Genomic DNA, 23,676 nt, shown 5'->3' on the forward strand with positions numbered 1-23,676 from the left:
AGGGATCACCTAATTATACAAATTTTAATATATGCTTCCACTCTCTCACATAAGCGAGCTTCATCATTTAGTTAAAAAAGTATTCAAGCTTTTGCTCTATTCTACTCGCAAATAATTTTTCCTGTAAAAAAAACCAAAAAAACAGTTGTAAAGCATTCACTTAAGTGGCATGTGCAACTAGAATACAAGGGTACATTACTATTATTTGTTAGAATGATTACCATATAATAAGGTTTAATATTTCAGTATGATTTCTGTCTTCATCTAGTAGATTTAGCACCTTAAGTTTATTTGCTTTGCCTCCCATCATAAGGCATAGACTCTCACAATGAGCAAGGCTAAGGCCTGGTCTACACTTAAATCTTACTGACATTACTTAGGTTAGTTAAGGGTTTGATTTTTTGTTACACTGGCAAAAGCACTAGTGTAGATGAAATTGCATCTGTATAAAGGTGCCTTATATGTTATAGCTTTTTTCAGTTGAGGCGGGCTATAGAGGTATAAGCACTATTGTACAACTGCACCCACACTAGAGGAGGTTGCTGCTTTAATTATGATCATATATTGTAAGCATAGTGTAGGGTAATTTGCAAATTAAGTACAGATAAACCCTAACTGTAACAAGAGGATTACGCTAACAAATTGAGATGTCTGGCTACTTTTCACCTTTTGGTGGCTACAATCATAGACTCATAGAACTGGAAGGGACCTCGAGGGGTCATTTAGTCCAGTCCCCTGCACTCAAGGCAGGACTAAGTATTATTGAGACCATTCCTGACAGGTGTTTGTCCAACCTGCTCTTAAAAATCCCCCGTGATGGAGATTCCACAACCTCCCTCGGCAATTTATTCCAGTGCTTAACCACTCTGACAGTTAGGAAGTTTTTCCTAATGTCCAACCTAAATCACCCTTGCTGCAATTTAAGCCCATTGCTTCTTGTCCTAGCCTCAGAGATTAAGAACAATTTTTCTCCCTCCTCCTTGTAACAACCTTTTTATGTACTTGAAAACTTGTCTTCTCTTCTCCAGACTAAACAACCCCAATTTTTTCAATCTTCCCTCATAGGTTACGTTTTCTAGACCTGATTTTTGTTGCTCTTCTCTGCTTGAGGTTTCAGTGGCTAGGAAAATAGAAAGGAGCAAAAACTCTGTCAAATGAAGTGTAAAAATGTAATTAGGAAGGCCAAAAAAGAATTTGAAGTACAGCTAGCCAAGGACTCAAAAAAATTTTTTTTTGCTATTACTTTTTAAGTACCTCAGAAGCAGGAAGCCCGCTAAACAACCAGTTGGGCCACTGGATGATTAGGATGCTAAAGGAGCACTCAAGGACGATAAGGCCATTGTGGAGAAACTAAATGAATTCTTTGCATTGGTTTTCACGGTTGAGAATGCGAGGGAAATTGCCAAACCTGAATTTTTTTTTAGGTGACAAATCTGAGGAACTGAACCAGATTGAGGTGTCATAAGAGGTTTTGGAACAAACTGATAAAATAAAACAGTAATAAGTCACCAGGACCAGATGGTATTCACCCAAGAGTTCTGAAGGAACTCAAATGTGAAATTGCAGGACTACTAACTGTAGTATGTAACCTATCATTTAAATCGGCGTCTGTACCAAATGACTGGAGGATAGCTAACGTGACGCCAATTTTTAAAAAGGGCTCCAGAGGCGACCCGGGCAATTACAGACTAGTAAGTCTGAATTCAGTACTGGGCCAACTGCTTGAAACTATAGTAAAGAACAAAACTGTCAGACACATAGATGAACATAATTTGTTGGGGAATAGTCAACATGGTTTTTGTAAAGGGAAATCATGCCTCACCAATCTACTAGAATTCTTTGAGGGGGTCAACAAGCATGTGAATGAGGGAGATCCAGTGGATATAGTGTATTTATATTTTCATAAAGCCTTTGACAAGGTCCCTCATCAAAGGCTCTTAAACAATGTAAGCAGTCATGGGATAAGGGGGAAGGTCCTCTCATGGATCGGTAACAGGTTAAAAGATAGGAAACTAAAGGTAGGAATAAATGGTCAGTTTTCACAGTGGAAAGAGGTAAATAGTGGTGTCCCCCAGGGGTCTGTACTGGGACAAGTCCTATTCAATATATTCAAAAACGATCTGGAAAAAGGGGTAAACAGTGAGGTGGCAAAATTTGCAGATGATACAAAATTGCAATAGTTAAGGCCCAGGCAGATCGCAAAGAGCTACAAAAGGATTTCTCAAAACTGGGTGACTGGGCAACAAAATGGCAGATGAAATTCAAATTTGATAAATGCAAAGTAATGCACATTGGAAAATAATCCCAACTATACATATAAAATGATGGGGTCTAAATTATCTGTTACCACTCAAGAAAGATCTTGGAGTCATTGTGGATAGTTCTCTGAAAACATCCACTCAACGTGCAGTGGCAGTCAAAAAAGCAAACAATGTTGGGAATCATTAAGGAAGGGATAGATAAGACAGAAAATATCATATTGCCTCTATATAAATCCATGCTATGCCCACATCTTGAATACTGTGTGCAGATGTGGTTGCCCCATCTCAAAAAATATTTATATATTGGAATTGGAAAAGGTTCAGAAAAGAGCAACAAAAATTATTAGCGGGATGGAACGGCTGCCATATTAGGAGAGATTAAGAAGACTGGAACTTTTCAGCTTGGAAAATAGATGACTAAGGGGGGGATAATGATAGAGGTTTATAAAATCATGACAGGTGTGGAGAAAGTAAATAAGGAAGTGTTATTTACTCCTTCTCATAACCCAAGAACTAGGGGCCACCAAATGAAATAGGCAGCAGGTTTAAAACAAACAAAAGGAAGTATTTTTCCCACACAACACAGAGTCACCCTGTGGAACTCTTTGCCAGAGGATGTTGTGAAGGCCAAGACTATAACAGGGTTCAAAAAAGAATTAGATAAATTCATGGAACATAGGTCCATCAATGGCTATTAACCAGGATGTGCAGGGATGGTGTCTCTAGCCTCTGTTTGCCAGAAGCTGGGAAGGGGAGACAGGGGATGGATCACTTGATGATTACCTGTTCTGTTCATTCTCTCTGGGGCATCTGGCATTGCCACTGTTGGAAGACAAGATACTGGGCTAGATGGACCTTTGGTCTGACCCAATATGGCCATTCTTATGTTATGATCCAAAAGACCTATACAGTTTTCTTCATTGATTACTTAAACCCCGCCATAACTCTTAAAACAAAGTGAGTCTAATATTAATAGCTACAAAAAGACACTCCCACCTTTCAGTCCATATAGTTTTTAAAAACTATGTAAAACTTGTAGAAGTTAAAGTTACATTATACTGGGATTTAGAGACACTACAGCTGTGGACTTCCTGAAGACCTGAGCTGAGAAAATGTAGTTAGCTCATATGCCAGATGTACTGTGGGTGGATAAAGTTAGAGTTGTTTGGATAATTAGTTACCTCCTTAAAAGAAAGTCAAGAATGTTCTGACTTTCCAACATATGTGTTTAACATACAACATTTAAAAAAAAAAATCCTGTGTTTTCCCATGCTTGAGACCACATCTGTAGGCAAAAGTTTATGCAGCAACGCCCATCCACCAGGACTGATTTGAGAATCAACCATTGTCCTAGCCCCGAACAATAAAACAGGTTAGCAATGAAGATTTTTTGTATGTTACTCATTTAAGAGTGATGGCATACTTTACACTTTTTTGTGATCTCTTTCTACACTAACTTAAAAGCTTATATTTGTATCTAAAAAACACAAAAAAGGTAACAGTTGAAATAAATGAGATAAGAAACTGGAAACAGCTCAAATCTACACAAAAGTTTACTGTGTTTGAACATGAATGTTAAGAACTGCTTTAGATTATGCCAGTTCACATTCTGCTGAGTACTTCTCACCAAATCAAGTTTTATTCAGCATTGTGTTAGCTCAGAGATGGGCAAACTACGACCCGCAGGACAGTCCTGCCCAGCCCCGAGCTTCTGGCCCAGGGGGCTGTCCCCTGGTCCCTACCCTCCCCAGCAGCCACACCACCGCACAGCACAATGCTCCGGGCAGCAGGGCTGTAGAGCCCGGCTGGCCCGATGCTCTGTGCTGCGCAACTGCCTCTCCTGGTGCAGCCGCGCTGCCAGCCACCAGTGCTCCAGGCAGCGCAGGGAGTGGGTTGGACAGAGGGCAGGGGAGTTCGGGGGGTGGACTGGGGCAGGGATAGGGGTCAGAGGGCAGGGAACGGGGGTTGAATGGGGGCAGGGGTCCAGGGAGGGCAGTCAGGAAGGAGAGGAGGGGTTGAATGGGGTGGTGGTGGGCAGTTAGGGGCAGAGGGTCCGGGGGCAGTCCAGGAGAAGAGGTGGTTGGATGGGGCAGGGGAGGGCAGTCAGGGGCAGGGGGTCCGCAGGGGGCCGTCAGAGGGTGAGAAGCGGGGGTGTCGGATAGGGGGCGGGGGCCAGGCCATGCCTGGCTATTTGGGGAGGCACAGCCTCCCCTAACCAGCCCTCTATACAATTTCAGAAACCCGATGCGGCCCTCAGGCCAAAAAGTTTGCCCACTCCTGTGTTAGCTAGTCGTAATGAAGTCCTCAGGGTTTCATCTACATCATTAAGCCTGGACTGTGCTGGTTGCAAAGTCATGGTTGGCAAGTCAGCTAACTCACTTCTTGACAGCGTTCAACAAAGAAAAGTTTTGTAGCATAGACCAGCCTATATGCAATGAACAATGAAGTGCACAATCTAGTTATTATGCTACATTCATTTTATAAGCTGTGAAGTGAGAATTTATATACAGCAGAACCTCAGTTACTAACTGACCAGTCAACCACATGCCTCATATAGAACCAGAAGTACTCAATCAGGCAGCAGCAAGACCAAAAAAAGCAAAGACAGTACAGTACTATGTTAAACGTAAACTATTAAAAAAAATAAAGGGAAAGGAGCATTTTTCTTCTACATACTAAAGTTTCAAAGCTGTATTAAGTCAATGCTCAGTTGTAAACTTTTGAAAGAACCATCATGTTTTGTTCAGCATTACAAACAACCTTCATTCCTGAGATGTTCATAACTCTGAGGTTCTACTATAAGAGGAAACTGTTCTAAAAAGAGTAATAGAGATGAAGTAATAGCATATTTTACTGTAATGGACAAGTTACAACCCCACTGTAAATTCACTGCAGAAAGCCTTTATTCTGCCTAAATGCCTTTGCAAAAGTTACAAAAAACAAGAAAAAATGGGAATGACAGATTATATTACTGAGAGCTCACAAATTTTTTGCATTACTTTTGCAAGTTTTGCATTAAGCACTGTAGAGTACAGTGATACTGACGGACTCCAGGCTGAAATAGGCAAGCTTACTGACAAGGAGTTCGAGGGTTGCCACTGAAAGATATGTATTAGCTCAATATTTGACAAATTACCAGCAGCCAAAGTAGTACAATATGCAGGACAAACAGATGGCAATTCTCACATTCTCGCTAACCCAGTTCTGCCACTTCGCTATTTTCCCTAGGTTTTGAGGTCTTTGCTCTGTACTATGTCTATACTAGGTAGGCAGGTACATTTCTGTGAGGTCTCATGCACACAGTAGATTTGGACCCGAGTGCCTCAGTGTACAGCTGTACACAGATACACACAAATGCTTTCATGAGTGGTGCAGATGTTTAAGTACTGGATTCAGTACTTAAATCAGATCTTTGCTTTATAATAGAATGAACCCTTTGGGAGAACAATTCACTGCTAATAAAAAATTAGCAATTGGGCTTTCGATCAAATTGGCTGAATGGGGTTAGAGTTGTCCTGGACCTTTTTTTCCTAGGTTGTAGTATGCTGGTTGGGCAGTTCCTGGTGCAATTTTTTTAAAAACTGGTTTTTACTTATAGTTTAACTGTGGATAGCACCTAAAGCTAAGCAATACTTATTTCATTATATTATGATAGTATCTTTATTCTTTTTCCATCAGAAATAATTAAATACACAGCTTTATTCAGCTCTACAACGAACCGATTACAACTTTCACTACATTTGACTGGGTATTAAGTTTTAGAACAACTGCAATAAGGTTCTCCAAGAATTAGTGCCAAGTATAACAACAGATTCAAGATTTCTATCTGTGAAAACACATTCTGGGAAGACCTAAGTTATTTCTGTAAGAAGAGGGCATGTTTTATATAGGTTAGCTTTCTTGGCTACAAGTATTATTGTCGCACTCCCTGGAAACTGGATCTGCAAGCACTCTGAGAAGTGAACTGAAAGGCTGTATACTTCCGTTGTGGCTTCTTTAGTACAAAACCCGCGTCCTCCACTGAAATTCGATTCTGCAACTTCTTTACTTTACTGATACTCATTTATAACAGAGATCCCTCTACCTGGCAGCAGTAAGATAGTGGGAGTTGTGCGCAGGGACAAAAGTAGCTTACTCTTTCTATAGCAGCGAAGTCACAACTATTTCATAAAAAGACTGTCAAGCACTAGCCCCTACACAAGATGGCAGCTTTAAAAATGTTTTATAAACAAAATTGCTCTATCGTCATCATCACTTTAGATTAACAGTGAAAATTTTACAAATCCATCTGATTTGTAACTATTTGTCCTCAGGTTTTTTTGTGTTTCTCTCTGCTCAGACAATGAAGCAAACAGAAGTAATTGACTTCATTTCACTATCAGGTTCTTGCACTGCAATGGATTTCAAGCCCTACAGCTGAATATTAGACAACTAACTTTTTATTAGAACTGTTTTTTAATTTTTGAAAGCTCTCTATTGATCTTAGATTTTATAAAACAAAAATAAAAACACTAAGCACAAAGTGTAAGTTTTGGACCAAACACTAAAAGTTGGTTGGGTCACTGGAGGAAAAAGATAGTTTACAGTTTGTGATGTTGGAAGTGAGATGTAACAACCAAAAGAAAGGGATTAGTAAGCAAGTGGTTGACAGTGACAATATCGTGGCATATTTCCTGCTATCTTTTTCTAAAGTTTGATTTACTAGTGTTTTGCAACATGGGTTTGAAATTAGCTCCTAATATTGAATGACAAACCTATTTTAAAAAAGGTGTATACTATAAACTTCAGACCACCACACAAACTTACCTTGAGGAAAGGAACTAGATATGGTTGCGGAGAAGACTTGAGTTCAACATACAGCTTTTTTGTAAATTCTTCTGGTTCAATTTTTGCTTCCTAAAGTGAAGAAAAGCTTTTTACATGAAGTTGATCCAATCATAAATGGGAGTAATTTCAAATTCTACCTAAAAAGGCAAGAAAAGCATCCCGATTCATGGGAATTCCAAGGAGCATGGAGTTATTGAATTCCCAAATGCTTTTATTCATGTGATGTTTTTAAACCTAACTGATGTTATAGTATTATAAATTAAATACTGTATTACAGAATTAATTTCCTTTATGTCAGCTCTGAACAGTTATATAACAGCAATAACTGCTCAAGCATCCATTACAAGCAGGCAGCAAGTGCTTTCTAAGAGAAATGTTACTTACAGATATGTTGACCCCTCTGAGTACCATCAGTGTTGTGAAAAATACTGTTTAATATACTTATTTTCTGTAAAATAAAGGTAATTTATCTACACACAGATCAAGATGGACTCAACTTCTAAGGTCTTAAAAAGCACAATTAAAAAGATAATTCAATAATTATATGTAATTCTCCTGTAAAACATACAGTGTATGAAAGTAGAGTACTTAGAGACTCTTTATAAAACATAATATAAAAAATAAACCTCATGATGCTCAGTTATATATTCTGCAGAGGCTAATGGTATCTGAAAGCGGACAGGCCAACTAACCAAATGACAGTATTAGTATTTAGATCTTTTTATTCCATTCTGTTGCTTGTTTTGTCTCACTGAGCTTGGGCATAGATAGGGCCCTACTAAATTCATGGCCATGAAACACACATCATGGACCGTGAAATCTGGTCTTGTGTGTGTTTTTACCCTCTACTATATAGATTTCACGGGGGTAGACCAGCATTTCTCAAACTGGGGGTCCTGACCCAAAAGGGAGTTGCAGGGGGATCGCCAGGTTATTTTAGGGGGAGTTGCAGTATTGCCACCCTTACTTCTGTGCTGCTGCAGGTGGCCGTGCTGCCTTCAGAGCTAGGCAGCTGGAGAGCAGTGGCTGTTGGCTGGGCGCCCAGCTCTGAAGATAGTGCCCCGCCAGCAGCAGCACAGAAGTACGGGTGGTAATACCATACCATGCCACCCTTACCTCTGCACTGCTGCCTTCAGCGCTGGGTGGCCGGAGAGAAGTGGCTGCTGACTCATAGCCCACCTCTGCAGGCAGCAGCCCAGAAGCAAGGGTGACAATAGCATACCACGCCACCCTTACTTCTGCCCTGCTGATGGCGGCTCTGACTTCAGAGCTGAGCTTCTGGGCAGCAGCCGCCACTCTCCAGCTGCCCAGCTCTGAAGGCAGCAGGGCAGAAGTAAGGGTAGCAATAGTGCAACTCCCCCTACAATAACCTTGTAGCGACTTCCTCACAACTCCTTTTCGGGTCAGGACCCCCTACAATTACACCACCATAAAATTTCAGATTTAAAGAGCTGAAATCATGAAATTTACGATTTTTAAAATCCTATGACCGTGAAATTGACCAAAACGGACCAGGAACTTAGTAGGGCCCTAGGCATAGATCAATGAAAACCAGGACAGGTACTGCCTACGCTAGACCAGTTACTGATATATACGCTGCATGTTTAGAATGATGTACCAGTACTTCAAACACACTACTGCAAGTGCTGTCTTAAGCACCATTTTATCTCAAAGATACAATAGTTAAAAAAAAAAAAGAAAAAAGAAAAGAAAGAAAGAAAAGCTAAGTATAGGTTAAAAAGTTAAGGTTAGTATAAAATTTTTTATTCTTTTCCTCCACTTGTTTTACAACATTTACCTAAGCCTTGTTTGTGTCCCCAAACAAACGTAACCAGTGTCAGAACAGCAGCAATTTTTTAAGCAATACTGCAAAAAAAGTCTGAAGACACAAACGTGGAGAAGTGATAAAAAAAATCTTAAGCACATATTAACGAGTATACAAGATGCCACTGAAGAGCAGAATTATCCCAGTCTATCCCAGCCTGGAAGCAGGCCTTGTAGTCCAATAAGAAAGCTGGGGTAGAGAAAGAAGAGGGTAGGTGGATAAAGTTGCAGTATCTCACATCTGCCTTCATATTTACAAGGCTGTAGGCTCAATAAAACAGTATCAAAAGCTAGATTTCTCTGCTTCTATGACACTCAGTTAAGTTGCAATGGTATGTAAACCAGATGTACATTGCCACCAACTGAGGCATGCAGTCTCTAAAGTGGGATCACAAGAGAAGAGCAGAAGTGAGCAACTGCAAATAAAAAAAAAGTCACAGAAGATTAGAGAAAATAAAAGAAAATGCAACTGAGAACAGAACAAGAGGACTCAGGGGAGGAGCTATCCATCCACAAGTCAATTGCAAGGAAACTTCTATCAGGAGAAACCAAGACCAATTAAGTTCGACCCTCAATCCCACATACTAGCATGTCAGATTACTTTGTGCACTGAATAGGACAAAGGTTCTGTGTAGAAAAAATAGCATGTGATCATATAATTGAAGCCTGAATCATAATGCATATACACGAAGGGGCTAAATTAAGGTTGCCAGAATTCAGGTTTCCCATATATTTCTTAGCTTTAGAGTGCTTGACTTGACAACCTAAGTAATATTTATGAATTTTTAATGCATAATTAGAAAAAACAACTACGCTAGAATAAGCTAACTTTGCAAAGTGCTTTGCATATAATGCCTTAAGTATTAAATATTGATAGAAGAAGATTTTGAATAAAAAGAGTCTTACCAATAAATGTTGTACCAGATTCTTCACATTCTGTCCCATTTCTGGGGCTTGAGGTCCACTAGATGCCAGCTTTATTAACGTTGCAAGAAAATTCTTGCATTTCTTCACATTCTCTAGCATTTCCTGGTTGTGGAAGTCAAGGAAAGACTTAGTTAGACACTGCACTGACTTTGAACCTCAGCGGCTTAGAGAAAGTGATATTTTAAATTACTTGTTTGCCTTACTGTGGAAGTGTTGGGCTGTGCTACTGTTGTGCCCTCTGCTTTGACAGAGATTGCCTTTTGGGAGACAGACGGTGCAGGAGGTCCTGTGACTGGAAGCTTTACAGGTGTTCCAGTACCTGGAGGTTTAACAGCAGTAACTGTTGTAACACTGTTAGTTGCAGCTGCTGGCTGAAAGGAGATATGAACACTTGTTTTACTGATACCTTCTCAACTTCGCAAACATATGCCATATACTCCTAAAGCGTAAGCAGTATTTTTCCCTAAGTCACCAAGTCAAACCATATCAGGACATAAATATGCATCAACACATCTGCCTCAGACACTAAACTTGCAACGATAATCATTAAATGTTATGTGCTTCATGTAACTGCAAATTAATCTTATTTAGTCAAAACAGAGAAGAAAAACCCCAGCCCTGTTTCTCCAATCAATATTGGAGAAGGTCAGTCTTCGCTTGTGAGCTCTCCAGACTAAAAAATAAGTGAGGATAATCAACAATTTTTTTTTTGAGCAAGCTGATGGTGCGATTGTATAAAGCTTACATTACACAGTCTAGGATACAACAGTCTAGGACTGTGTTGGGGGAGCGGGATGCCATTCTGAAAGACTGACTAGCAAAAACTAAAACAATACAATTGCCAGCTTTTACTTAAGATCTTAGAACTTAACACTTGCTGCTATGTTAAGATGATTAGAATTCAGCTCACTCACCCACGGTTGTCTTTGCTCTAAAATGGCACACAGGAGTATAGTAGTAAAAACTAATCTTTCAGTGAAGTAAGCAGGTATGACTGGAACCATACCAAGTACAGATCTGTTGAGTAAGGAGGTGCTATATTGGCTCTGTTTTAAGAGGACACTTTTCAGAATCAAAAAGCACTAACATTTAAATTTATGACAAATGTGATCATTCTTTCAATCCCTCTTCTCATTTCTTTGCTGCAAGTGGGCATGTCTCCAGGTAGCTGCCAACCATCACAAGCTGATCCATCTGATATGGAAGAAGCAAGCAGTTTCAAGAAAGCATGCCAGCTTAGCTTCCTGCTGCTAGTACACTTTAACAGCTCTCTGCAGGATCTTTGCCACCACTGTCTCTTCCAAGGATGTAGCTCAACAGATCTATGGCCATAGGGAGGCCAACTGGGCAAGAGAATCCCAGAAACAGATGGACGGGAAGAGGACTGATAGGAACAGAGTACAGAACTGTCAAGTTGCAATGTTTTGGGTTTAAAAAAAGTTGCTTTGGAGCTACTCTCTTGTGTGTTCTGATACATTTATAGGTCAAGACAAGATCAGTGTTCTAGAAGCTGAAGAGAGGGGGTCAGGAAGTCTACCTTTCCCCTCCCCAGAAACACTGATATATGGGAATAAGATTCTATCGCCTGCCTCTCAACCTTCTCCACTACTCTGACATGATGCTCATTCTTAGTCCAAGTAATGGAGAAATTCACATAAATGATAGATCTTGTATTAGTGGCATTTATCCTGCATATTTGCAAAAAGGTTTGTATGCGGAGCAGTTGCGGTCTTGAAATGACAGTACGCCAGCATGATGCTAATTAGATAGTCAACTTTGTGATCCCTTCTGGGATGAGACAAACAGCCTGCACAATCTGAGATGGGGAGGGGTGCACGGGATTTGAGTTTTTTAGGAAAAAGAAGGGCTGAAACATCAAAGAATAAGAACAATACCTCTGCAGACTGGACAGACTACTGAGTTGGTAATATTTATTGCAGAATATGTTGTGCCGATAGCTTTACACACTATTTACTACAGTAGTTTTAGTACAGGAAAAAGCTAAACTAAACTAGCTTAGCATTGTATCTCTCCATGTTAACTTTTTTTGTTTGTTTGTTTGTTTTTTAAACACTTCCTGACTATGGTCTTCTGATGCTGTCGATACTATTGCTAGCAAGCTGATTTTTGGGGGGTTGGCTAGTTGATACAACATAGCTACAGAACAAGCCTCTTGGGCTCCCTTCCTTCCTTTCTCAAAGACCGTTCAAGGCAAGCTTAGAAGCCCCACTGGCTGCCCCATGGCCAGGAGCAGAAGGGCGGAAATGCTCCTGTGATGGCCGAACCCCTCTATACTACACTAATCTATTCAAGATTTCTGAGAGACGGCAGGCTGATTTTCCCTTTAGCGCAGTGGTGTTTAGACTTTGGTCCTTTAGAAAACTGGAAGTCTGTAAGGCTGCTTTTGTATCAGACAAAGCACCTATTCTTCAGACAGTGATCTTTCTTGTCTAGTCACAGGACGACCAGGAGTTTTGGGTTTTGTTTTTTTTTTAAACCAAATACCTCTAAGCACCCCTTCGTAAAAGACAGTTATGTGTCCATCTTGGTTTTTCTTATAAAAAATGGGGCCAGTTAAGGTTTTAAATGGGCTGATGACACAAACTGAACAGAAGAGAGATGCAAACTGCAAAAGGATGGCAGAATTAAAACAGTGTGTGCAAACAAAGGGAGATTTGTTACCAAATATACAGCTACAGAATTAAATATGGGATGGAGGATTGGGCTGTAAGGACTAAAATGAGCAGCTTCACCCATAAGATTAAACAGATTTATCTTCACATCATCTCCCTAGTGCTAGCCTAGTATTATTTTCCTACATCCAGAAGTAGTGTGGGATCTGGAGCAGAGAGGTCCAGGAAAGGACCTCTGTCTAAAGACATCACCAGCATATGAGAAGGTTTACAAACACCTGTAATTAGACGAAACTGAAGAACAAACCCACATCTGTTCTTGATGAATGCAAGATTTACATTCTTCCCTATGTGTATAAATAAAATAGGAAATTTTAAAGTAAAGTGGTTGCCATATCTCTCTCCCCACCCCCTTGCTTCCTCCTCATTGCAGGGGGGGTGAAGACTCTCCCCTATACCCTCTCTTTATGTTATAAGCAGATCTGTTGCAATATACGTGGGCATCTGAAGTCAGCAGGATAGCTTTAGAAGTCAGCTTGTTAATTACTGCTGTAGGCTAGGAAGTCCCTTTCCTAATGACCAGCCAAGTGAAGAACTCACCGCCAGTGGGGAGGGAGTGCCCCTGCTCAGGACTCTGAGCCACCTGACACAGCCAAGTCCCTTTATGCTGTCTTTTCATGATGGGAAAGAGAACACGGTTAACATGTCAGACTTCCCCCAGGCTTCTTTGCCACCAATCTTTTTTAGTACAGAAAGGATTAGTTTGCTAGTATTATACAATGTTTATCCAGTATTTTGCTCCCTAAGAACAGACAGGTAGCCCTGTACAGAAAGCAAGACTAGGATGTACATGGGATTCTTTTAAAAAAGAAAACATGCCCAGAGACAATACTGCTGTGGATAGTGAAACACTACACTGACACAGCTGTCTCTATCCCAATATCTAGATAGAAGTGTATTAAAAAAACCACATAGCTATGGAATTTAAAGCCAGATCGTACATACAAGCAATTGCCCATCCGTATACAATCATATAGTGTTATTGTAGCCACGTTGGTCCCAGGATATTAGAGAGACAAAGGTGGGTGAAGGAATATCTTACTGGATCAACTGCTGTTGGTAAGAGACACAAGCTTTCAAGGTTACACAAAGCTCTGATATTAAATCTCCCATCTTGTCTCTCTAACCTAGATGATTGGCTCTCCTGAGCTGTTTTGAGCAACCCATAAAATTATACATTTTAAACATTATATAATCTTCATTTTTATCTGAAAAATATTAAAGAACTCAATGCCATCTTTAAAAAAAAGGTAAAGACATACCTGTACTATAGCAGGTCTTTGATCAGTAGATGCAACTGAATTTGTTGCTTGAGATACTGTTTTCAGAGGAGGAGTTACTACTTTTTTTACTAAATGGGTGCCAGTGTTCTTTAAAATAGAAAGAGAACATTTAAGATACAGGAGGCACAGAATAGTAGTTAGGCTAATTAATAAAGGTACAAACATTTACCTAAACTAGTACTTACTCTTGCCCAATGCAAAACATTTTTAAAAAGGCATTAGTTTAATCCAACAATTTTAAAATGAATTTGGGGAGGAGTGTGCAGATGTAAATAAACCTATTTAACTACCAATGTTATAACAAGGTAAGCAGATACAGTACAGTAAACAAAATAGTTTGGGCATGTTTGCTGATTAGTACAGAACTAGTCAAACAGTGACCATGTCACGAAGAGAATCACTCAGGTTACTCTTCATTTTGACATGTCCATATTTGTGTGGTTCATACATTAAGGCTAAAATTCTATGTATTTTCAGATCTACACAGAATCACAGAAATGTAGCACTGGGTGGGGTCAATTAGTCCAGCCCCATGTGCTGAGGCAGGATGAAGTATATCTAGACCATCAATGATAGCAGTTTGTCTAACCTGTTCCTAAAAACCTCCAGTGATATGGGTGCAACATCCACCCTTGGAAGCCTATACCAGTGCTTAATTCATTATCCTTATAGTTAAAAAGCTTTTCCTAATATCTAACCTAAACCTTCCTTGCTGAAGATTAAACCCATTACTTCTTGTCCCACTTTCAACGGACATGGAGAACAACTGACCACAGTCCCCTTTATAACAGCCTTATCAGATCCTCGGTCTTCTTAAGACTAAGCATGCCCAGTTTTTGAAACCTTTCCTCATAGGTCAGGTTTTTGACACCTTCTTTCATTTTTGTGGCTCTCCTCTGGACTCTCTCCAGTTTGTCCACATTTTTCTTGAAGTGCAGCACCCAAAGCTGTACACAGTACTCCAGCTGAAGCATCACTAGTGCCAAACAGAGCGGGACAGTTACCTCCCATGTCTTACATAACACTGTTGTTGACACATCCCAAAATATCAGCCTTTCACAATTGCATCATGTTGTTTCATATATGCAATTTGTGATCCACTATAATTCCCAGAACTTTTTAGCAGTACTACCACCTACCTAGTTATTTCCCCATTTTGTACTTGTGCATTGGATTTTTCCTTCCTAAATGTAGTCCTTTTCACTTGTCTTTATTGAATTTCACCCTGTTGGTCTCAGATCAGTTCTCCAGTTTGTCAAGGTCATTTTGAATTCTAATCCCGTCCTCCACAGTGCTTGCAACCCCTCCTAGTTAGGTGTCATCTGCAAGTTTCATAAGCACATTCTCCACTACATCATTCAAGTCATTAAAGAAAATATTGATTAGTACCTGACACAGAATAGACCCTACTCTGTACACCCCCCCACTTAGAGTAGCTATCAGTGGTTTGCTGTCAGAGTCTAGGGTCTTTCAAACAGTTGCGTACACTCCATATAGTAATTTCATCTAGTCCCCACTTCCCTAGGTTGCATAGAAGAATGTCACGTGGGACTGTGTCCAACGTCTTCCTAAAATCAAGATATACCACATCCAAAGCTTCTCCCCTTAACCACTAAACTAATAACTCGGTCCAAGGAAGGTGCCTAAAGATCAGCCTCCAAGTTCAGCACTTCTGAAATTCAGGGCACCTACCTAGGTGCTTAAATATGGGGTTTAAGTCTTAGAAAAACTTAGTTTTATCAACTAATCAAGTATTTTTATTTTTTAAAAAAACCACATGCAAACCTTGTATCATTTACTTTTTTATTTTATTAATTTTAGATAGCGAATGGTGAGTCTTCTCCAATTTGAAGGTACTGCCACAGTAACTTAGCTGCAAACACTGCAAGGGATGTTAAAATCAAAATATAACTACTTAGCATGTATATAGTGCTTCCAGAAGCAAGTGCTTCACAAACATTAAAAGGGTTTCCTCTCTCTTTTTTAAATTCCAGGGTTGGGTTTTTGTTGTTTTGTTTTGAAGACATAGTAAGTGTGCCTAGAATACACAGCAATGCCCCTCTGTTTGTATTGCAGAAACACCTACAAGCACCATTGTGCTAGGCACTGTACACACACAACAAGATGGCCCTCTGCCAGAGAGTTTATAAGCTAAATAGGAGGAACAAGCAGCAGATCAGGGAGGAGCATATAAACTAGTAACTGCACAATTAACAATTTCAAAACAGTTTTGTTTTCAAAACCAGCATTCGAGCTAATTACAGAGGCCATTACACTGGTTAAGAGGGACAATGTGTGAGAACAGCAAGACTGAAATCCACTGTTGGAGACTATTTGCTAGCTATGCTATAAAAATTATAACCCTAGGAGGTTTTACAGAATTTCATTGGAAGAGTTTTCACGTTCAATACTAATTTAAGTAATATGTCTATTGAAAGGAAAAGGAAACCAGTATCAATGCTAGTTTAGTTACAATTAAACATTAAATTGTTTTAAAATTTTGTTATAAAAAGTCTTCTCATCACGTGAGCTATGCAATCCAGAGCAAAGTAGCAGAGTAAGTTTTAAATAGGCTTTGCACAACCAGATTTTTATTTTTAATTTCAACTAATAGATATTTTTAAAATTTTTCATTCATCGATTTAAATTTTCACAGTTGCAGGAAGTTATGGGGTAGAGAAGTCAGGTAATAAGGGGTCAGGAAGTTATTTAATGACAGACACATATTCCAAAATGGAAAACTTTATAAACCATTAAGACATAGTCATCACCACATCAAAATATACAAAATAAATATTCTTAAATCAAACTCTAAAATGAGAACAGAATTTTTTTTTACTTTGCCTATCTGTAAATTCTGATGATTATTGATAGAAATATTTTAGTCAGTTTGTTCGTGTAAGGGGAAACTGACGTTTACTGATAAAAATCTAAATTGGCCAAGCCTAGTTTTTAAAGTATGAAAGCAAAATACATAGGGACATTCGTTCTTATGAAAAACTGACTTTCAAACCATGTTTAATGAATCTTCTACAAGTCTTGCAAATACTACATTATAAATACATCACATTAAGAAACATAATACGGTACAGCTATTGCAAAATCAAGCTGCTTGAAGAAGTTTTACCTGTACAGTACATATTCTGACTGAGGGTGTGCTGGTAGGTATTGATGGTCTTGCACCTGTGTTATTTTGTGACTGGCTCTGTGCTCGAGCTATTGCTTGTTGAGATACTAACATTAATTGACCACTGTTACTTCTGATAAGAACTGTACCTGTTGGCAAGAAAAAGGAACAGACTGTTAAGAGGAATTACTGCATTGAAGAGTACCCAAGGAATTTTTAAAAATTATATTACATGCAAAGAACTGAGCTAATGTGATATCAATATCCCCACAAAGTGTGTCAGAATAAGGAAATGCAAGGGCTAAGGTTCAAAGAGCAGTCTTAACTTGACTGTCTTGCACTTTATGTATGCTTCTTGACAGCAATATTATTTAATTATTAGAGTCACAGCAACATTCAACAAATAGCAATACTGAGCTACACATTTAATACACCACATATTACATTTTGATTTTAATTACACAAAATTGGATTTTTTGATTTTCCAATGATAATTGGTTTTGTTTGCTTGTTTTTTTAAAGAAATATGAAGAAAATCCAGAGCAGATTGGTTGGCAGCACTTGCTTGTGCAACTATCTGACTTAGAGAGCTTAAGAGCTCTTCTAGATTTGTTTGCACTTAATTCCCTGAACCAACAAGTGTACCATTAAACATAATGAACATAAGTGTGCCCTTAGAGATTAGAGGAAGTTTGCAATGGAAACTGAAATATGTAGGCAAACTGATATTTATTAGAAAGCAATTGTTGCTTCCAATAAGAGCCAGCCATTGGCCGAAGACCTCTTCAAAATGGGTTTAAAATTTTTTTAAACAGAAACAGATTTTATTTAGACATTCAGGAAAAAGACATCCTACTTTCTTTGCCCCTTTCCTGTCTCTGAGTTGTCTTTTTACCTATACATTTCTTTCCCTGTAGCAACTCCCAAAATCCAAAACCTTTTCTTAAAAAGAACATTAAAATTTTACTCAAGGTATCTTTAATAATGAAGTCTTTCCCAGAGCTTTCCATAGTAGTGAAAGATCAGTAAGCATATGAAACAACTCAACCAAGCATGCGGCGAGTCTACATTTGTTACATAATACAAACCAGAACCGCTCAACATGATACTTTTTGCTTGAGGTACTTCACACTCTCTAGCCCCTGTACTTTTAAACAAGATTGTAGTTCAAGTCTGCTACACTATAGTTGTATTTCTCTAGCACCTATTCCACGCTCAAGGCATCTTCCAATCTAGTATTAGTTCTCAGGATGTGCAAAACCACAAAACAAACCCAGTCAGGGTCTACGGTTCCTTCAACTGACAGCTATTGCACATACAAGGGGAAGTCTACACAACAGCTGGGAGATGTAATTTCCAACACAGTTAGTGTTAGTGCCTAAATACAGCAGTGTGGCTGTGACAACTTGGATGGTGACTCAGGTTAGCCAACCAAGTATAATCCTGCCAGACCCCCACATATGTACTCAGGAGGTATAATTCCTAGCATGGGTAGTCATATGTATGGTAGCTCTCCTTGAGCTAGCACTTGAAAATAAGTGCGCCCGCTGCATCTCAGGCTAGCCACCTACCTGCTTACCCAACATATCCATATTGAGCCATGGTTTGCAATACTAACAGACTATTATCTTTTGGCAGACTGGAGCCGGTTGATCTTCCAGGCCCTGCTCCTTCAAACACTTATGCACATGCCTAACATCACTTACATGACCAGTCCCATTGACTTCAATTGGACTACTCACATGAGTAATGCTAAGCAAATGCATAAGTGTTTGCAGGATTGGGGCCCAAATGTGATGTTCACTATTTCATCATTAGTGAAGTTATTTATACACAAGTTTCCATGAGAAGGAAAAATATCCGATAAGCAGTCAATTACAGTTAATCATTCTGCTGGTATTAAAGATGTCCGAGTAGATAGAGGAAATTCACTGTTGCTGCATATATTCACTTTGGTATATTTACATTTGGAAGACATTAAAGGGACACAGTCAGATCAGTTTTGGCCCAGACTTAAAACTCCATATTACAAAATCTAAAGACATTTTGAGATGGATTTTTTTTCCTTCTAACATACTTTTTACATTCCAAAGGAAAGAAGGCTTTTGGTTTCTTCAAACAAAATATTTGGTTATCGTGTCTGCAACCTTAACTTTGGGCTTGTCTTCACTACTGGGGTAAGTTGACCTAAGTTACATTACCTCAGCTATGTGAATAACTTAGCTGGAGTCTACATAGCTTAGGTCGACTTATCCCAGTGTCTTCACTGCCCTGAGCTGATGGGAGACTGTCTCTGGTCAATTTCCCTTACTCTTCTCAAAGAGCTGGAGTAAGGGGGTTGATCGGAGAGTGCTCTGCCATCGATTTAGCAGCTCTTCACTAGACCTGCTAAATAGACCCCTGTTGCATGGATTGAGCAGCGCTGTTCTCCCTGTAGTGGAGACTAGCCCTTTGTGCAATGCCAGAGAGGATGAGAAGTGACGTATGTCCACACTAGCACTTTTGTCAGTATAAATTACGACGCTCTGAGGGGTGTTTTTTCACACCCGAGTGACTTAAGTTACACCGACAGAAGCGCCGGTGTGCACAGCGCTATGTCAGCAGGAAACATTAGTGCACATGAGCACTAATGCCAGTCAAACTTATGCTGCTCAGGGGTGTTTTTTCCCCAGCTCCCTGAGCAATGTGAGTTTTGCTGACATAAGTGGAAGTGTAGACGTGGCCTTACTCTTAACTTTCCTGAAGTTATGCCTACGCCACAGATGCTACAGCAAACAGGCGTGCTGCTTTAATGCCCTAGCAAAGAAGCTTTCTGCGTCAATAGAAGGCTTTTTCCATTGATGGGATTAGTTCACCTCACTGCGAAGCGGTTGCTAGGTCAATAGAAGAATTCTTCTGTCAGCCTAGCTGTGTCTACATGTGGGCTTAGGTCAACCTAACCACAGTGCTCAGGGCAGGAAATTTTTCACAGGCCTGACTGACATAGCTAGGTCGATCTAACTTTTACGTACAATACAGGCCTGAGTGTCCCTGTGTATCTTAGTTATCACATTTACACTTGTCAAGGAAAATAGTCACTCTTTGGATATTTTGAATACTGACTATTTAAACAAAATGATTTCTTTAAAAACACTTTTCCTTGCCACAAGAGCCTAAGACCCAATACTTAGAAAATGAAAAAGCAGTCTGCTACAAAATAAATCATTCAGAATTTCTTCAGTGATGTGTGAATTCAACTCAACTGTCCTAATAGAACAGGAATTACTGCAGCTTAACTTTCAAAGCAAGACCATTTAAATTTATTCCAATAGAAGACCTGCATTTTTGTTAGTTAAAAATTTGTTGCCAACTCTATTAATATTCACTTTCCAATCAAATTCATCTGATTGAAATGCGGAAGAAGGCAGAGAGATTTTTAAAAAGACTTTCATATCTCAGACCAATAAGTGAATGTGTCTAAACATAATAGCAAATACACTTATATTTTAAAACATTAAAGTCACACACTTCCTCCTTCACTTACATAATCTAACCAAGATTTGGATTTTGCGCATCTCTTGTGATACGTGCTACAATAGAGTGGGGAACATTTCTGAGTAAAATAGAACTGATTTCCATAGAATGATGAAGACAACATATGAGAAAACAGCTACTTGTTTACCTTCATTGAAAGAATGAGTTGGGTAGGAGAAATGTGGGATGGAATTTTCAGAGACGCCTAAGAAAGTTAGGGGCTCAAATACGATTGAAAGTCAATAGGGTTTGGGCCCCTAACTCCTTTGAAAATCCCAGCTATCATCATTTTCTCGGAGTCCTCAGGCTGTAAACACTCAAATGAGTGAGGAATCGCTTAAGGCATTACAAACAGCGTATTAATATGTTGAAAGTTAGCAAAAACAAAGATAGGACAATTTCCCTGATATTTAGCCTACAAATACTGAAGCCTCTTCAGCTACGAAAAAAGGTTAAAAGTAAACAAAAGCCCTGATCACTTATACTGTTTAAAACTGTACTGGATAAAGGCAGGACATGCTAAAATATCTTAAAGGGAAAGGAAAAGCTGCAAATTACATCTGAAAGAGACCTAACGTTTATATGACTTGAATAAAAGTTTTGAAGCTATGGGCTGTATGATTTCCTACACAACACAGGTTAAGGTTTATATTTTGTCTTATAAGGACACTGCTGACTAAGTAAAATACATTAATCAGGGCTTGAACAGATGCTTACTATGGATGCTGATACCGAAGATGGGAAGGGATATCACAGCAAGCCCCAAACCAACATATTAGGGAGAAGCTCAATAGGGGATGCTGCTATTCAGACTGCACTATCTCTGTACCCTAGTCAGGTACCAGAATGGTGCCAAATACAGAAAAAGTAAATAAATGTAAAACTTCCAAGGAAGAGCCCATTTCTCTACTCACACTATGACCTAACTTTGGGGAAGGGAGTTCTCAATTACTCTCCTCCCCGATAGCCCTTTTTAGGGGTCCTCCCCACTTGTGAATAGCTCCTGTGTTTGCATCTGCTATTGCTTAGTTTTACTCTGCTGCTTAGGAAAACTAACAATTTCCCTACAACCCAGCTGCGAAATGTTCATTTCTTGTTCATTTCTATCTTGTTCATTTCACTAGCAGCAGTGGCCAGATTATGAGGAGAGACTGGGGGGCAACCAGGATTAGGCCTGATCTACATTGGAGATCAGTCCCAATTACAGCCATTAGTTTAGCGGCCCTAGCGTAGCTGCCTAGCAAAACTGCTACAGACAGTGAGGTACATCTATGCAGCTTATCAGTTTCCAGTAGGGGTAAAATGCACTGATGAAAATTGTTGCTTATACTAGCTTTTACTGTCTACACTAGGGTTCTGAACCCGAGCTGGCCAGACTGACTGACTATCTGGCATAGGCAGAGACAAGATGAGGGGGTGGATTAGGGAGGTCCTCAAGGTAGGGTACAGGAAGTCAACCAAGGTAATTTTATACTTTAGAACACCTTGCAGTAACGGACGTATGTTAAGGATTAACAACGTCTCATGCACAGATCCTCTTTTTAGGCACATACTAAGTGCTAAAGCTGTTAATGTTTGGACAGCAAGATAGGTTTCATGTACTGCCTTTTCTAGCAAGTTTCAAAGAAACAAGTGAGGCCAAAAGCACATCAATGGAAACAATCATCATACTTAGAGGTGCCCAAGATTGTGGTGTACTATTCAATGTGAGTACGGCTACCAGAATTAGGCCCTTAAACAACAGTGTGTTGGTATAGATTTTTCATCTGAGTATTACATTTTCACTTTTCTTATGAAGTGATAGTAGTTTGCCTAATCGTCATATGAAAGTTATTTTCACTATGTTACTATTTAGAAGCATGTTTATACCCAAATTTCACAGAAGTCTTACATTTCTTATCAGAAAAGATGGTAATTGTTCAAGTTTTAAGCAACACTAACTTAGTGAGGAACAGTCTTTGGTCATAACCAATAAAGTAACTGTTTTACCTTAGAAACAAAGAATATTGTGGCTCAGAGCCTATCATTTAAAATCCAACAAGAATCAATGTAATTGGAGTTACCATTCAAACCTTAACTGATGGCATTGTGTTTCCATTGACATTTGAAATTTACTAAGCCACAATTTAATATGAAAATTTGTCTTGAGGAAAATGACTACGCTTTGGTTCACATTTGCCTGTTCTATATAACAGAAAGGTGAAGGGTGTTTGGGCCTAACTTTTCACGTCTCTCTGGGCAGAGACTGTATTTGAAGAGTGCCACAGAACCTATTTTGCTCTGCTTTGGAGCCAAGCCTTTGAATAGCTCAGACAGCTTTTTGTCAGCACTTCTGCATCCCAACTCTTGTAGAACCTTGACAGATTTGCTGGCTTGAAAGCTGAATAATTGAAGTCTCAAGTAATACTGTCTGGACCATTTCTCCTCAGTCAATTGTGAGAGATTTATTCACCTGAGCCCAAGTACTCCTGGGACCTTAGCTGCTGCTGAGGGAGTCAGACTCCTTGAACTGCTGTTAGATTACTATTGGCTGAGCTGGCTGCTGGTAAGTAAAGTTGCCACATCTTCAATTTCAAAGAAACTGCTGCTCCATGAAGCATGTAATTCACACGCCACACCCCGTTCTTCTTTCTGCTGTGTATTACTCGGTATAGTTTATATCCGCTTTAATCTAATTGCTTTGAATAGCAAGTCAACTGTGTGGCACATTCACACAGCACTATATATAGCTACACTACAATATAGATACTGTAATGCTCCCCCTAGCCCCAGGACAGATCTTTTCTATTTGTACAGCTTGGACATTTCAATGGATAGAACAAAGAAAGTGACTCAAAGTTTTTGAAGATGTGTCAGGAGAGGGACTCTATTCTCCCCAGCACACTATACAGTTTTAGATAGTTACGTAGCTCTAGTTAGCATCTTTAAAGACACCAGACAAGATAAAGACAGGTTTCAGAGTAACAGCCGTGTTAGTCTGTATTCGCAAAAAGAAAAGGAGTACTTGTGGCACCTTAGAGACTAACCAATTTATTTGAGCATGAGCTTTCGTGAGCTACAGCTCACTTCATCAGATGCATACCGTGGAAACTGCAGCAGACTTTATATATACACAGAGAATATGAAACAATACCTCCTCCCACCCCACTGTCCTGCTGGTAATAGCTTATCTAAAGTGATCATCAGGTGGGCCATTTCCAGCACAAATCCAGGTTTTCTCA

General features: G+C 39.5%; 1 protein-coding gene across 2 annotated transcripts in view; it reads right to left on the reverse strand.

Moving 5' to 3' along the window:
• The window catches only part of TAF4B (TATA-box binding protein associated factor 4b), a 180,503-nt gene that overhangs the window by 136,540 nt on the left and 20,287 nt on the right, over positions 1-23,676 (reverse strand). For both annotated transcript variants that reach the window (XM_075125264.1, XM_048840510.2), the window contains exons 2-6: positions 16,943-17,091; positions 13,795-13,902; positions 10,043-10,210; positions 9,819-9,941; positions 7,068-7,157 (exon numbers count right to left, since the gene is read on the reverse strand). In XM_075125264.1, the coding sequence (XP_074981365.1) occupies positions 7,068-7,157; positions 9,819-9,941; positions 10,043-10,210; positions 13,795-13,902; positions 16,943-17,091 (638 nt within the window). The remainder of the gene's footprint in view (positions 1-7,067; positions 7,158-9,818; positions 9,942-10,042; positions 10,211-13,794; positions 13,903-16,942; positions 17,092-23,676) is intronic.

This window comes from Caretta caretta, chromosome 2 (genome assembly GCF_965140235.1).
Source record: "Caretta caretta isolate rCarCar2 chromosome 2, rCarCar1.hap1, whole genome shotgun sequence".
Classification (NCBI taxonomy): Eukaryota; Metazoa; Chordata; order Testudines; family Cheloniidae; genus Caretta; species Caretta caretta.